The following is a 15,797-nucleotide window of genomic DNA, read 5'->3' on the forward strand; positions in this document are numbered from 1 at the left end:
CCTGACCCCTGTGCCTCTGCAGGGGCCAGGAGGGGCAGGGAGAAGCCTGACACCGTCCCAGCAAGCTGAGGCACAAAAAGCCAAAAGTTTGGCCCTCCCTGGAGGGAAGAGTTCCTCTTCCGCCCTCGCCACAGGCTTGGCCTGACGGGAGACGTCGCAACCCCGCGGAGCTCCCGGCGCTCCCACAAGAAGCGTTCCAGCCCCACCGCCGCGGCTGCAGCTGGCAACAAGCAGCGGTGTTTAGGGAATGTCACGAAAGAGGGAAGAAAAAAAAAGAAAATACAAAGCACAGAAAAAGCAACGCCATTCAGCTCGACTTCCTAGAAAAACCCGCAAAACAAGAAAACCCTAAAAAACACAGGCACAGGCTTTCCCGTGTGAAAACCTTCAGGACAACGCAGCAGCGGCAACAGCAACGCGGCCGCTGCACTCACCCCGCCGGCCGCCGCGCTCCCTGTTCCCGGAAGCGCAGCTGAGCAGAGGGAAAGGACGGGAGCCCGGCCCTTGCCGGGATCTAGGCAGAGGCTAAGGTGCTTTACCCTTGGCCGCCGGGAACGGGAGGCGACGCAGCCCTTCCCGGTAAAATGGCGGCCCCCCCCCGCCTCAGGGAGTCCTGGCAGCCGTATCTCCCCTCCCCTTGCAGCTCCGCCGGGCACGGCCCGTGTTTCTCCACCTGTGCCTCCCTCTCGTGGCAGAGCTGACAGAAAACACCCCAGGTCCATGAGGGTTATTAATTACTATTACTTATTTCTGAAGCTAGGATTGCTTTGAGCCAAACTGAGATGTTGCTGTAGCCAGACACCGTACGGGCTTAACCCTTTCTCGCATTCCTGAGGGTCTGAGTGAGGAAAATAGCCCATAGAGAGGTGTACTTTAAAAAAAATATATTTTATTAGAAGGAATCTGTGGAGCAACATGAGAGTTATTGGGAGCTGATGAAGACTTGGGAGTTGGGATGTGGAAGGAAAGCAAGGGAATGGCCACAGGGTGAAGGCTGGGAGGATCTGCCTCCAGTAGTAACTCCAGGGCTTAGTTTAGGGCTAAAAAAAAGGAGCTGGGTCTGATTGCTGCAGGCTGGGGGTACATGCTAGGATCACATCAGGATAAGTGGCCCTCATCATAAGGGTAAGGAGAAAGATTCTGGCAAAATATACATGTGCACAGTGCTGTGAGTGGGAGATAGAAATGCCATGGTGATACATAGTGATAAGGACATGATGGCCTGATCCAAATGATAGCCAGGATTGCTCTGTGGGTGCAAGGCATTGCACAATCCCTGTGGCACTGCCACAGCTGTCCCTTCAGCTTAGGAAGGAGGCATTGGAGGAGCTGTGCCTCAAGCACCAGGGTCGGTGGTCTGATGAAGAAGGGGTTCAAGTCCTGCTCCCCCGGTTGCAGAGAGCCTCAGGTTTGGGGTTTGCCTCTGTGCTAGCAAGCAAGCATCTCCTGCTCTGCAGTGGAGGGACTCACTGACTAGGGTGAGCAAAATCTGCCAAAGAAGAGGATGGTTTGTGATTTGTTGTGTCTGATAAAGAAGATAAAAGGGTGGTCAGCTTTGAAAGTCATTGTTGGGACTCTCGATCTCATCATCAAGACACCTGTGGCAGCTGCTGCCTCCGTACCTTCTTCATTGACCTCCACAAAAGCTTTGTGAATAACTTGTGAGATGAAAAGATCCTTCTTCACTGACATCCCTGTGAAATCAGCCTGACTTGGATCAAAAGCATTTTGTATCCCCATGCTGCTCAGAGGGGATTTAAGGTCATAATTTTCTTCCAGCTTCAACTTGGGCAGGTATAGATCCACTTCAGCTTTCATCATATTGTCTGATTTGGTCCATTCAGACAGTTTCTCATATGTCAGCTCTCTTTCCACCTGCGACGAGTTGAGGAAGAAAACAGTTGGGATGTGAAGGACAGAGACAAGACATGCACAGACCAATGTCTTATTGCTCATCAAAAACATGTAAAGCAAGACTCAACTACCAGCAGTGACTACAGATGGAACATGTATCATATTTAGAGGGCATGATTTGACAAAGTGCTGAGTGACTTATACTCCTATTTATTTTCTTAAAGGTGGTGAGGTGTAGACCTGAAGCCTTAGAGTAGTTTGTCATTTTTTTCTCTGGTGTGAAGAACATTGCTTTTTTTTTGCAATGCATTACTTATAATAATAATAATAAGTGCTTAATGTGTGTGTATATGGATAAATTTTCTCTTAGTAGTGATAAATAAATGGGATGCATAGGAACTAAGGTACAAATAAAAATATTTGCCCTGCTCTGTTTAGAATCTGAACCTGGTCCTGGCATAGTCATGAGTTGCTGTTGGCACCTTCTGGGTCAGGGTAGTCAGCACATAGTTTGAGAAAGCTCACCACAAACTATCATCTGGAAATCCAGACTGACAATTATATAAACATTAATTAATACAGCCCTCAGGAGAAGATAACTCTAGGGCACAGTGATTCAGAGGTGATCCTTGCTTTCCCTATGCTATCCTGGCAATAGGAAAGAGGATACAAAATAGTCTAAGACAGTTGTGTGGACATAGGTTTTAGAAATACTATGTTTGTAATGTTATTGCATGTCCTGAATCCTAAACTGAAAATTATGGTGTTACAGTTTCTGAAACAAAGTATGAGCACATCAGAGCTATTCTAGTGTAATTTTGAAGCTTGTTTTTCCTCACTCTTTTAATCTCTTTCTGTTACTGTTTCATGGTGTATGTGATGCAACAGTAGGTCGGCTTTACCAGCTCCAGGCCAGTAGTGTTATCACCGATGTCATCGGGAAGGAGAACGAACATGCTGAGTTCATTTTCCACATATGGCAGCTCAATGATTCTGAATTTCATGGTGGTTTCATGAAGTATAAAAAATTTATCTTTCAAAAACATCATGTGTACTGGTGTAGTCTTGGTCTGGAAAAAATTGAGACATAAAAATTACCTTACACATTAAAAGTATGATAAAATTTACTTGCTTCATTGAACTGAAAACAAGTACAAGATTCAGCAGCATCTGGATACCCAGGACCCTCTTCTTTAGACAGTATCACATACACCCCCTTTTCAAAGTCTTGGAGATCTTTATAAAAATTTGTATAAACACACAAGCTAAATACCTACTAACTGAATCCCATGTAATGTATTTCTAAATTTAAAATAAAGATTAAGCTTTGATAATCAAGTAACTCTCTTTGCAGGCCTTGGTATTCACCCTGTGAATTAGACCCTTTCTGGCACCGATATGTTTGGTTTACTTGGTAGTGGGGAAGGTGCAGGGATGGCTTCTGTGAGGAGACATCAGAATATGCCTCTGTCAGGCAGAGCCAGTTTCAGCTGGCCCCAGGACGGACCTGCTACTGTCCAAATCTGAGCCAGTCAGTGATATTGGTAGTGCCTCTGTGGTTATGTATTTAAGAAAGGGTAAAAAATGCTGCACAAAAGCAGCTGGGAGAGCCGAGTGAGATGATGTGGGAGAAACTGTCCTGAAGACACCCAAGTCAGCTAGGAAGAAGGGGGAGAAGGTGCTCGAGGCCCTGGAGCTGAGATTCCCGTGCAGTCCATGGTGAAGACAATGGTGGTACAAATATCCACCCTGCAACCTCTGGAGAACCCATGCTGGACCAAGCTCCTGGCAGGACCTATGATGCTGTGGAGAGCAGCCCTTTTCTGGCATCACCTGTGACCTCACAGTGGACTCAAACTGGAGCAGTTCTTGCAAAATTGCAGACCATGGGAAGGACTCACATTGGGTGTGAAGGACTTTATCCCATGGATAGGACCCCGCACCTGAGCAGAGGAGAAGTGTGAGGAGGAGGAAGGGGCTGTAGAGACAACACGCGATGAGCTGACTACAATATTAGCCAATTCCCAGTCCCCTGCACTGCTTTGGGGCACAGATGAGTCATAAGTGAAGTTGAAGGGAGGGTGGGGGAAGCACTTTCTGTTTGGTTTACTTCACTAATTTTCTCTGAGAATTGGCAATAAATTCATTTATTGAAGTTGAGCCTGTTCTGCCCATGATGGCAGTTGGTAAATGCTCTCCCTGTTCTTTCCCTGACCCATGACCTTTTCATCCTATTTTTCTCCCCCTACCCTGTTGACAAGGGGCAGTGATAGGGAGTCTCAGTGGGCACCTGGTGGCTGGCCAAGGTCACCCACCACAACCATCTGCTATGACAGATCCTAAAATTGCACACGTAGTGCAGTAGGTTTCGAGTACAGAGTCACATCAGTTGCTTCACACTGTCTGGCATACAAAAGGTATTTGCACCCGTAATCTATGTCAAACAAAATGTTTGTTTCCATTGACAATTAGTTTTGCTTGCTTTTGACACAGTCCAAAAATATGTGTGCAGTCAGCTACTGGGAATTGTCAGTGCGTGATCATTTAAATACTGTGAGCTCAATGAATAGGTCATCTGAATGGATCACCCTCATACACTCAGCTAAAATAAAAAACCCTGTGAAAATTCCCTGTGAGGTTTGTATGTGTGGGAAGAACAGCTGGATGAGATCCCATGATTTCAGGGTGCCAAGAGCAGAAGCGAGCTCTAGGTGTGTAAACATTGCTCTCCAAAGCAACCTGGTCCTGTTTGAAAATGGTATTTAGAGAAATTTCTTCTGTTCCTTAAGCTACCTTCCTTAACTTACTTTGCTTAGCTTACTTTTTAAAAATTAACTTTAACTGTTCCCAAGTATTTTGATACTAAGAAGTTATAAATTTAAAATCCAGTTTTCATGGATATGCATAAATAAGACAATGCTGAGTTATTTTCACAGTTGGTGTTCTCCCTGAGTTTATACCACTTTCTTGGCTATACATAGTGTTGCAGTGGCATATGAAATACAGGTGAAGTATTTTCTCCTCAGTAATAGACATATTGACATAGGACAACAGGCATATCGACAAGGAATTTACCTTGCTTATTCTGAAGGGCATCTCAGAAGTATTTTTCTCCAGAAATTTCTTCTCCCACTTTCCTTTGAAATAAATGGCATTTACTAGGACCAACACAGTGCGAGAATTGAGAGATCCTGCAGGCAGCAGACTCTGTATTTTCCCTTCAAAATCAGACAAAGATATTGTTATTTCAGTGTGACTGCACAACTTGTCAATTTTAATTGTTCCTTGTCTGTGCCCACCTCTCTTTCAAAAATGTTCACATTGGGAGGTTTTTTTTACTGTATGTATTTATGTTGTACATATGGTAAAAATGACCTTTTGAAGTATCTCTGTATCCTTTGTCCAGAGAAGTTGTGGATGCCCCATCCCTGGAAGTGTTCAAGGCCAGGTTGGATGGGGCTTTGAGCAACCTGGTCTAGTGGAAGATGTCTCTCTCCATGGCAGGGGGCTTGGAATGAGATGATTCTTAAGTTCCCTACCAACCTAAAACCATTCTATGAATTCTCTGGTTTTCTTTTAAATTATAGTTTTTGGAGTTTTGGTAGTAAATGGCATTGGAAAGTGGGTAAAGCGGAATAGCTTGGATTTTCTGTCAAGTTGGTTGCAAGCAGCTGGAGAATGCAGAAGTAAAACCCTCACTAATCATTGTGTAGCCACAGAGTATCTACCTGTGCAGGCCTTCGAACAGCAATGATTCAGAGGAGGCTACAGCGTAAAGAATTCAGGGAAGGACCTTGTAAGGAGCAGCAGTTAGGCTGGAGAGAGGCATTCTTCAGACTGTTTAGCTGTACTTTACTCATCACCTCCCTGCCCTGAGTTTCCACCTTTTATGGATTCTTGGCTGCGAGAGCAATAAATGTGGAAATACAAAATATTTGGACAAGAAAAAAAAAAAAAACATTAGAATGATACTTACTCTCAGTTTTATTTTCTACCCATGAATTGATCTGTGCTCTGACTTGTTCTGCAGCTCTCTTAAAGTTTACAGCTTGTGGCTTTGCATTGTAATAGCTTGTAATGAGTTGCAAGAACTTCTGAAAGATAGGATTAAAGAATGTGCTTATTTAGTTAAACTTGAGTTATAAAAATATTAGTAGTAATCAGTTTAACAAATTATACAATCCACTAATACATAATTTAAGAAAACTTGGTTTATATGCAGTAACCTTTATAATAAGGCCTGATACATTCTATTCTAAATATTAAGTAAGGACAGATCAAACTTCAGTCTCAAGGAAACTGATACTTCAAATTTCTGTGTTTGAAATCAAAGGTGGAAATTTTTAGTTTTGAAATATCCATGAAACCTTTACATTTTTTTAAATTTCTCAAAATGACATTTTTATATAATTTAAATACTATTTTTTCCTGCTTTATGAAGTACTATTCAGTACAAGATGGAATAATAGTCTCATATAAAGTTGAACAAAGGCTTTTAGTTTGCTTCAGAGGTGAGGAACCTGCAAAAATTTGTGAGGACAATAAAAAGAATATTCTGGTAGAATAAAGTCATGGCAGAAAAGCAGAATTAACGTTTCCATTGCTGTCTGCTGTGAAATCATTCATGGAGATTCCCAGCAGGAAATTCCCTTGATTCTCTGTAAAGCAAATGTACATGAGATTATGGAGAAAATGAGTAATACACATCTAGAAGGACAAATTGCTGATTACTCAGGAAACCAAACAAACTCCAAAATCAAAGAACAGTAATCTCATTTAAAACCCCCTTCCAAGGACCTGGAAGATGATTAATACAACATCAGTTCTGAAAAGATTTCAGAGATACAGATAATTACAAACTCATTAGTCAGTGTGGGGCAAATGAACAGAATGGGTGTAGTGGGTGTATGGGTTAACGTGACTTATTGGAGAAGTGCCAACAACATTTTGTAATAGGAAATTGAAAATCACAAATCTGTTGGAGTTTTCTGAAGGTGTTAGGAAGCATTTGGGTAAAAGGACTGAGCCATTACAGTCTTTTTGGGTTACCAAAATGCATTTTGTGGGACTTGTCACCAAAGGCTGAGCATCCATGGGACTACAGAGATATGTCTCATTTGTTTAAAAGACTGGAAACCAAGAGTAGGAGGAAAAAACATTCACAGTGAAGGGTTATTTCTGCTGGAGTACCACAAGGATGTGTACTGGCATCTGTACTACAGTATTTTTTCTATAAGACCAAAGTCTAGATGTTTACATTAAAATATATATATTAACATATTTATAGGTGATGCAGTAAAGTGTAAGATATAGGAAGTGATTGTTACAATTTAGGAATGAGGTATTGAAGCTGTAATGGACAGGTGCATGAAAAAACCTGCCTAATCATGGCCAAAAATACAAATGAAAATTTAGGAACTATGAAGAAAAGAGTAGGCAACAAAAGAGAATTTTCCATAATGGCACTTTATAATGCTATAGTATGTCCACTCTCTGAGCTTGCAATGCAGCTGTGGCCTCCCTGGTCTCAGAAATGCTACAGTAACAAAAATACAGACACAGGGGACGAGGGTGACCAGAGATTTGGAGAAATGTCCTTCAGAACAGAGATGAACCAGCAGCAATGCCAACAGGCAGCAAGCTCAGAAAGTCCAGGTGCTTCCTGCAGTGTATAGCTCAGCTGTGGAAATCCTGGTGGTGAGGGCTGATGTAGATTCAAAAGACAAGTGTGCAAAGTCCTGAAACAACAGCTCATCATGGTCACTTTAGACATGCCCTCAGGTTCAACGAGTCCCCGAGCTGCAGATCAGTTGGTGGCCACAGCAGATTCTAGAGAAGAATCACTGCACAGTTTTCTCATGCACTTGCCAAACTATTGCCCACTGCTGAAAACAGATGGACTTCTTGCCTCCCCAAGGCTAGCCCTCTGTGGCTGTCCTCGTGTTCTCACTTAAGCCCCAGTGCTATCATTTGGAAATTTTTTATTGTCTCTATTGATAATCACTCTTAATGTCAGCATATTCCCACATAAAGATGTTCAACTCACAGGCAGTAATGGGTAGGTCTTTTCCTCATACAGTCGGTTGGCACTCTTCAGCAAGTAAGTGCTTCTGCGTTTGTTGATGTCACATAGGAGCTTTTTGAAGCCAGAGTGGATGTTTTCTGCTCCCTCATGCTCAGGATCCTTGGAAAGAGACACAATTAATATGGATTTATTCTTTTTGTCTGATGCACCTGCTTTATTTAAATTGTTCATGTTGTTTTAATTAAAAAGGAGTTTCAGGGAATGAAACTTTTTTGAGAATGTTGCATGTTTGCAGCACTGTGTATAACTAGATAAATGGGATTCTACCTGTAGGGCAATGATTTATTTCTGCCGTGCTTTGTAGGCATTTGGGGCATCATCTGATGGTGCACCAAGGAAGCTGAGTTTCCTCATTTTTGTCATTTTCAGGCCTGATTTTCAGTTTCACAAGACCTTTCAGTTTCTCAAGGATCCATTAATGCAGCCTGGCAGCTTTTGAGAAGGTGTTCTACCCTCACAGAAACGAGCGTCAGGGACGGACTTACCAACTATTCACATTTTCCTGTTTCACATGGGTGTTTTCTGTTGCTGTTTGGATTTTGGAGAGAGCTTGTTCTGGATGTCAGTGTTGATGGTTTTAGGGAGGATGAGGTTGCTTGCCAGCTGTTTCCAGCTGTTGCTTTGCAAATGGAGGAATGAACTGCTACATGTCAGCTGCTCCCCACCAGCTGCCTGGATGCAGCGTCCTCCCCCATGTCATGTACTGTGCCCTGCATGTGAGACACGGAGAGTCTCTGCCACTGACTCAGGGTGACTCGTCTGTCATTCCTTGCTATGATCTTTTCTCACTCATGCTGAGACATGGGCTGCCAGGAAGGACACCTAGGAAAGAATTTGGTGGCCAGAGGACGCAGGATAGCAGAGGCTGTTTTTTTCTCAATGGGATGGAAACAGAAGAAAGAGGCAATAGGGGGAAATATCTGAAGGAAAAGATTAGACAGACTTTGGTACAATTTATGAAGTCAGTGAGTTGCTAAAATGAATGTGAGCACAGTGATCATCTTGAAGAACCATCTCACACCATCAAGGGACAGAATGATATAATCCCCTTGCACTTTTTATTTTAAGTTAGTCTAATTTAATTTCTTTCAGCTGTCTTTTAGTTTCTGTGCTGAAAAAAACATGGCTTGTTTGAGTGTAATACTTTTCAATGATTAGGGAGTTAATTTGTTGAAAAATATCTGGACCATTTCTCCTGCTGGCAAGTCTCTGGGGAGCTGATGAGCAAGGGTGATCAACACACATTACCTTAAAGGGGAACTTGTCTGCCTGATGTGTCTGTGCATACAAAAGGAGGAAGAGACTTAATTGGGTAGGGCTGGTATCAGGTGTGAATGCTTATCATTACAGAACAAATACCCCAACCAACCTGAAGGTGATAAGAAATGGAATTTTCCAAAGCATATTAGGACCAATGATTTTTTGATATTTCCACAGCCCAGCTAAAACCAAGTGAGACAGTATTATGGCCAATCAAAATGCTGTTAGTGTCTCAGTTCTGCTTTTGAAAGACTGAATTCATGAGTTTCACAGTCATATTACCTGTTATTTCACTTTTTCTTTATATAGTTCTTACTGAACCAAGACAGTAGATAATAGACTGAAAACAAGCAGATGTTAAAAGCCTAAAGCAGTGGTTGCACTGGACTATCCCATTCTCTGAGATTTTTATCTCAGAGTCTTTTGTTGTAATAAATACCATCTTTCTTTTCTTTGGTCTTGCTGGAGAAGGCCTTGTTGTCTCAGATGAACCTTCTTCTCTTGCAGTCTGGTTAAAATGAAGAACCTGTGATGATGATGATAAATGTTCATAAAGACAGCTTGTTTATTTGAGATTATTATGCCCAGGGGTTATAAATGTCTTAATTTTGTATGGTAAACCACCAGCCATGCCCAAGACAGTCTGTTGAAGTTATTAAGGACCATTATGTTATATGTTATTGAGGACATTGATTAAATCTCTCTAACTGTATCATTACTATATAGAATTTGGCCACATGGGCTGCTTAATAATAGATCAGTAATGTGATTGGAACAGGCTCCCCAGGGAGGTACCCACTGCACCAATCCTGCCAGAGTTGAAGAAGTGTTTGGACAATTCTCTCAACCACATGGTGTGACTCCTGTGTCCTGTGCAGGGCCAGGAGTTGGCCTCAATGATCCCCATGGGTCCATTACAACAGTATATTCTATGACTTTCTGATGTTTTCAATACTCACATATCTCCATTATTCGAGGAAGATTTACCATTTTTATGGACTGACTATGTCACAAACTGAGATTTATGCTTCTCCTGTGCAGCCAAACATACGTTCAGAGAGTTTGCTACCTTCTGTATGCAGTATGACAAAGCAGATATACTGCTGCCAGAACTAGCTGAGGTCTAGAAGCAGTCGTATCTTACTCAAGAGATTATCTCCAGATTTCCTTCCTCTAGCATATCGTACTGCCATATTAATTTTTTTTTTAATAAAGGTGTGTCCTCATTACTTTTTGGGCATTATATTAGGTTAATTATTCTGTTCAGAGGGCAGTTAAAATGGAATGGAGAGCTCCAAGCAAGGCCAAGAGTATCCTCTAATGTCAATAACTTCTCATTGATAGACCACTTGCAATGCTCTGTGAACTGTAAGTGTAAGCTAAATGTAGGGTTGGTGGAGAGCAGAGATCTTGGAAATAAAGTGGAAGTGATCTGCCATAGTGTTGGTACGGAAAAGAGCCCTACTCATGCTGTCAGCATTGCAGATCACTGTCCTCCCATGTTGTTCCTTGCTGTTCTCCATAAGTAGAATAACAGTGCAATTTATGCAGGAACCCCCTGAAGGTGAGACACAGCTAATTTCAGGGCTTACCTCAGCCATTTGGCTTGCAGTGTCACCTTTTGCACCCAGGTGGACCATGGCAAGAGCAGTTGCAATACTCCAAGGAGAAAAGAAAATGTTTTGGCCTTTGGAAGTTTCATTCAGCTTTTTGTAAAGGTCCAGAGTGAAGCTGTTGGTTGACACTGAGAGAGATTCCATTGGTACACCTGAGACAAATGAGTGTCAGAGAGAGGTGGTGACTGCCCCTTCGCTTCTTTTAAAAAATACGAAGCTGCCAGTGGGAGATTGCCTGCACCTCTCAAAAACAGTCTGAAGATACCTCTGGGTAAAAAAGTATTTTACCCTGGGTAAAACACTGTACAGAGACCAAGTACAGTCAGCTAGTAGGTTTCTTTCTAAGACCTGCATTATTTTTTCCTTCCTCGTCACTTTCAGTGTCCTTGCCAGGTTTACTTGTTTTTCATCAGTTGAGTACAATTTTAGCTAGAAATGTTTTCAGAGTTTAGACTTGTTTCAAAAATGTATTTGCTCTTTTCCTTATTTTCGTAGAGTTACTCTTCAATTCTGAGAGAGTGAAACAGAATCATTTCTCACCATGCTACTTTGGGCTTTTTTTCTATTTGTTTAAACTTCCTCTAGTATTATTTTCTGCTGAAAAAAGCTGAATTCAGGTGATTCACTACAGATATATCCTGAAGACTACTAGAGAGATACAGATTATTACATGTTCTTGGTATAGGTAAACCCATATTTGGAAGCTGTAGCTGGATTTGCTAATTTCTGATTTTCAAGAAAATTCTTTTATCTTACATACAACCCCAAATAGTTCCTCTTTTAACCAACAACAAATTTTCTCTGGTTTCCTGTTGGTTTATCCTGCACATTTTCCATCTGTGTTCTGCTTCTTTTCCTAAGTATGTTTTTACAGAACAAAACCAAAGAAAACAAATAACAACAACCCCAGGATTAAATTAATACATGGAACCAGAACAAACCATTTTTTGGTCCATGTAATACCTTGATAAATATAAGGACAAACTCAGACATTTCCATTGTCTTCATCAGAATAAAGACTAATAAAACATTTGGTAAAGTCAGTGTCAGATGACATCAAGTAAAATTTAAGCATTAGATCAACAGCAACTGGGCATTTAAATCCATCTTCACCCGCAATTTGTGTGGTTAATCAAAAACTGCAGTCTTCAAAGCAGGCTGCTCCCATGAAGTGTCAAAGTGGAGCCTCTGAGGTCCTCAAGTTCTGTTTTTAAAGCTTCCTAGAGCTCTGCAACAGCTTTGAAGCATTCCCAGGAGTGCTTCAGAGGTGAATGCCATGCAGCCTAAGCATTTTTAGGTCCTTCAAATCACATATCCTATTGCTCTTCCTGGAGATGCTGATAGTCCCTGGTGATGAAGGCACCCTTCCTACAGGACAGGAAACTTTCTGCCCTCCCAGTCTCTATAGGTTTTGCCCAGCCCTGGTTTGCATTCTGTTCACTGTGCCTCACCACAACATTTTCTTAAGGGCTACACTTCATAGTAAAAAATAAACACTCCCTTCCCCTGAATGTCTTTCATGCCATCATTTAACCACTCAGTTCCAAAGAATTTTAAGTGAATTTTTAAGACTTTCAAATGAAAGCTAGTTATTTTGTTACAAATATCCAGTTACCTGAAATCCCGAGAGAGAAAAGAGTTAAGATCTGTCTTCAGTCAGGGTCTGTGGCGGTCTGTGGGGCAATGAGTATTTTTGGAAATGTAGAAATATTTGCACCTCCCTTTTCTTATCTACATCCTCTTCTGGTATTAAATGTGCACGTTCCCTCATTTATTCCCAGCTCTCCTCTCTATCACCTGCTTCAGAGATGTCCTCAATTCAAGGTCACTTGAATGTGAGGTCACAACCTTGGAGATTGGCCCACAAAAAAGTAGGAATTGCAGAAAATAATTCAACCACACTGCATTGCCAACAGATACAGTGAAATAATTTTACAGCTTCCTTTTCTCTATACCAACTGGAGAAATTAATAGAAACGGATCTCAAAACTATGGCTAAAAGGGAGTATTGAAATAGCTTGTTAATCTCATTGATCCTCTTGTTAAATTTGAGGGGAAGCATCTAAATACTTGTAGACCTCAGGTCACATAAAGCCCTTATTTTGTACAAGGATATTTTGCATTTTTGCTTTTTTATTTTTTTAAGAAAACACATCACAAAGGAAGTTCAGAAGGTATTTACACAGTCGCCTAAAATAAGTGATGAAATAAGAGTGAATGCTGGGCTCATTTGAACTGGTAGATGTTGTTTTTAAAGACTTCTGGTCCTAGCAAAGTCAGTGAAGGTGCTTTAGAAACCTACATTGTACTGAGCTTACTATCCCTCTCTGATGGACTTAGAGAGTTTGAATCGTCCACCAAAAGCTGAAAAGCTACTTGGAAACTCTGCTTGTAATGATTTCTTTTACTGAAACTGTCATAAAAGAGCAGGGAGCAAAAACGGGAGAATGTGTAAAACTGGATATCAGCAAAGGTGTAATGTAAGATGTACAAAAATGTTTTACTTTAAACCCATGTAATTCTGATCTCAATCTGTGTAACCCAGATTAAATTGTATTGGTAAATTTCATTTGTGATCATGATCTGTCTTTTCTGCTACATTCAACCTTAGTAAAGAATGGCCCCTGCCGACCAGTATGGCACATGCAGAGTAAACAAATTACCTGCATGCTGTCAACCTGTGTAGAAAAGTATGAAGTTCATCTTCAGTATGAAGTTCATCTTTTGAACAAGGATTATATTTTAGTGCTTTTATACACTTAAAATCTGACTGCTGCATATGCCATGCAAAGAGAGAGTTGTGTGCCTTCCTTTCTTCATACCTTTTATTTTTAAGTGTAGTTTTTGTGCCTTGCATGTTCATCTTATTTTCTTGCTTCAGAAATGTATTAGGCAATTTTGTATTTACTTAAGAGCTTAAGAAATGTTTCTTCTGTGTATCTTAATTTGCTGTTGTTTGGTTTTTAGATAAATTCATAGAAAAACAAACAAACCAAAAAAAAAAAAAAAAAAAAAAAAAAAAAAAAAAAAAAAAAAGCAGTTAGTGGTACTACAAGCTACAAAGATTGGCAAAAAATGCAGGAAAATGAAGAAAGGGTTCCCAAACTGTGTAGACACTCTTTGTGGTATATACTAGCTGCTGCAAGATCCTGTTTAGTAAGAGACATTGGAGTTACACAAGAGAACACATTAGCCAAAGAAGTGCTGTTGGTTTTGCAGTGCCAGATGTAAACAGTGAGAGCAAATAGTGAATTGATGCAGACAGAATGGTGGAAAAAAAGGTTTCACTGCATCACAATACCTGACCTATTGACTTCAAGTGGATTGACCTTTGACAAATGGTCATTAAAAAAGTTGTTTTGATAAAATCAGTCATTTTCCTCTGGCATACTGAAGAAGAAATTTGGTCTTTTTTGAAGCCATCTTTCATTCCTATCTGGCTCAGCAGGGAGGTTGTATATTTCTGCTTGATTGATTACCATATTCATGTATCTGTATCTTGTAAATGATCCACTCTGAGTAGGCCTTTTGGGCATTTGTTGAAGATGAGGTCTCTTGCAGTTATTGCTAGTAATAAGCAGCAGAATTTAAAATCAGTGTTAGACTAACTCTAATTATGGATTTTTGCTCTGCAAAAAATCCTATTCAGCTATATTGCGTAGGAAGAAAATGAGATCAAGTATCACATCTGTTGCAATAGAACTGTAAAGACAGGACTATAAATTACACCTGAAAAATGGGGTTCTTGAGCCTGTTTCTGTTGACAAAATAAAACATTTAAAATATGGATGCATTTGCATTGCAGTTAGAAAGCAGTAGGGGTTTATATGTCCTTGTCTTGTACACTAACAGTACACCAACACTGTAAATTTTCTTGGCTTTATTAATGTAACCTATGTCTACCATTTCTGCTTTTCATGAATTCCATCTACCACAGAGGTGCCAGGGATTATTTTATGAATCTAAGATTGGTACTGGAACACAAACCCCCTCTTTTTCATTGTAGGATAAACTAAAAGCATGTTAATATGCTGCATTTTGACAAGCATGGAATCACTAAGAGACAAGCAGTCCATGCTCACAACATCTTTGTGTTGAGGCTTGCTCTACCAGTTTCCATTAAGTACTTCTTTCTTTAGTTTTCAAAGTTACCATGACTTTTCAAAGAGGAGTTCTTGGACCTTAAGTTGGAAATTTTGATGATCCAGAACAAGGCTTCTTGAAAACAGTTATTTGGAAATGCAGCCACGGTGCACCTGTTACTTGACTAATGCCTTACAGGATGTAACAAAGAAGGAACCAGGCTCTTCTCAGAGGTTCCCATGAGTTTTGCATGGCCTGTTTTTTTTGGTAGCAAGGGGGCCACAGAGGTGGTTCCTGTGAGAAGCTGCCAGAAGCTTCCACCATGTCCAGCAGAGCCATTCTCCGATGGCTCTGAAGATGGACATGCTGATGGCCAAAGCTGAGAGAGGTTGGTAACACCTCTGTGATAACATATTTAAGAAGAAAATGAAAACAAAGTGCACACAGTTTTTTGGGGTTTTTTATCCAGAGAAGAGGAGGAGGTGAGAACATGTGCAGGAAACAACATGGAGACACCAATGTCAGTGCAGAAGGAGGGACAGGAGGTGCTCCAGGCACCGGAGCTGAGATTCCCCTGCAGGTTGTGGTGAGACCATGGTGAAGCAGCTGTGCCCCTGCAGCCTGTGGGGATCCATGGGGGATGCAGAGATCCACCCGCAGCCCGTGGGGGAGGTGCTCATGCTGGAGTGAGTGGATGCCTGGAGGAGGCTGTGATCCTGGGAGACCGGGTGGAGAGAGGAGGCCCTGCTTCCAGGTTAGAGCAACCTGTCCTTGGAGAACTGCACCCCATGGAAAGAGAGAGACCCACGTTGCAGCAGTTTTGGGAGGATTGCTGCTTGTGAGATTGGAGCCATGCTGGAGAAGTTCACAGAGAACTGTCTCCCGTGGGAGGGACCCCA

At 41.3% G+C, this 15,797-nt stretch overlaps 1 protein-coding gene across 1 annotated transcript; it reads right to left on the reverse strand.

The window, feature by feature from the left end:
• Positions 1-706: 706 nt before the first annotated feature.
• LOC128814519 (heterochromatin-associated protein MENT-like) lies at positions 707-12,464 on the reverse strand. The gene is made up of 8 exons (XM_053990425.1): positions 12,431-12,464; positions 10,792-10,967; positions 9,639-9,725; positions 7,901-8,038; positions 5,831-5,948; positions 4,930-5,072; positions 2,757-2,924; positions 707-1,875 (listed from the first exon to the last, which is right to left on the reverse strand). The coding sequence occupies exons 2-8, from the start codon at positions 10,957-10,959 to the stop codon at positions 1,474-1,476; spliced, it is 1,224 nt and encodes a 407-aa protein (XP_053846400.1). The 5' UTR covers positions 10,960-10,967; positions 12,431-12,464; the 3' UTR covers positions 707-1,473.
• Between the last annotated feature and the right edge of the window lie 3,333 nt (positions 12,465-15,797).

The sequence above is a fragment of the Vidua macroura genome, chromosome 1 (genome assembly GCF_024509145.1).
Source record: "Vidua macroura isolate BioBank_ID:100142 chromosome 1, ASM2450914v1, whole genome shotgun sequence".
NCBI classification, from domain to species: Eukaryota; Metazoa; Chordata; class Aves; order Passeriformes; family Viduidae; genus Vidua; species Vidua macroura.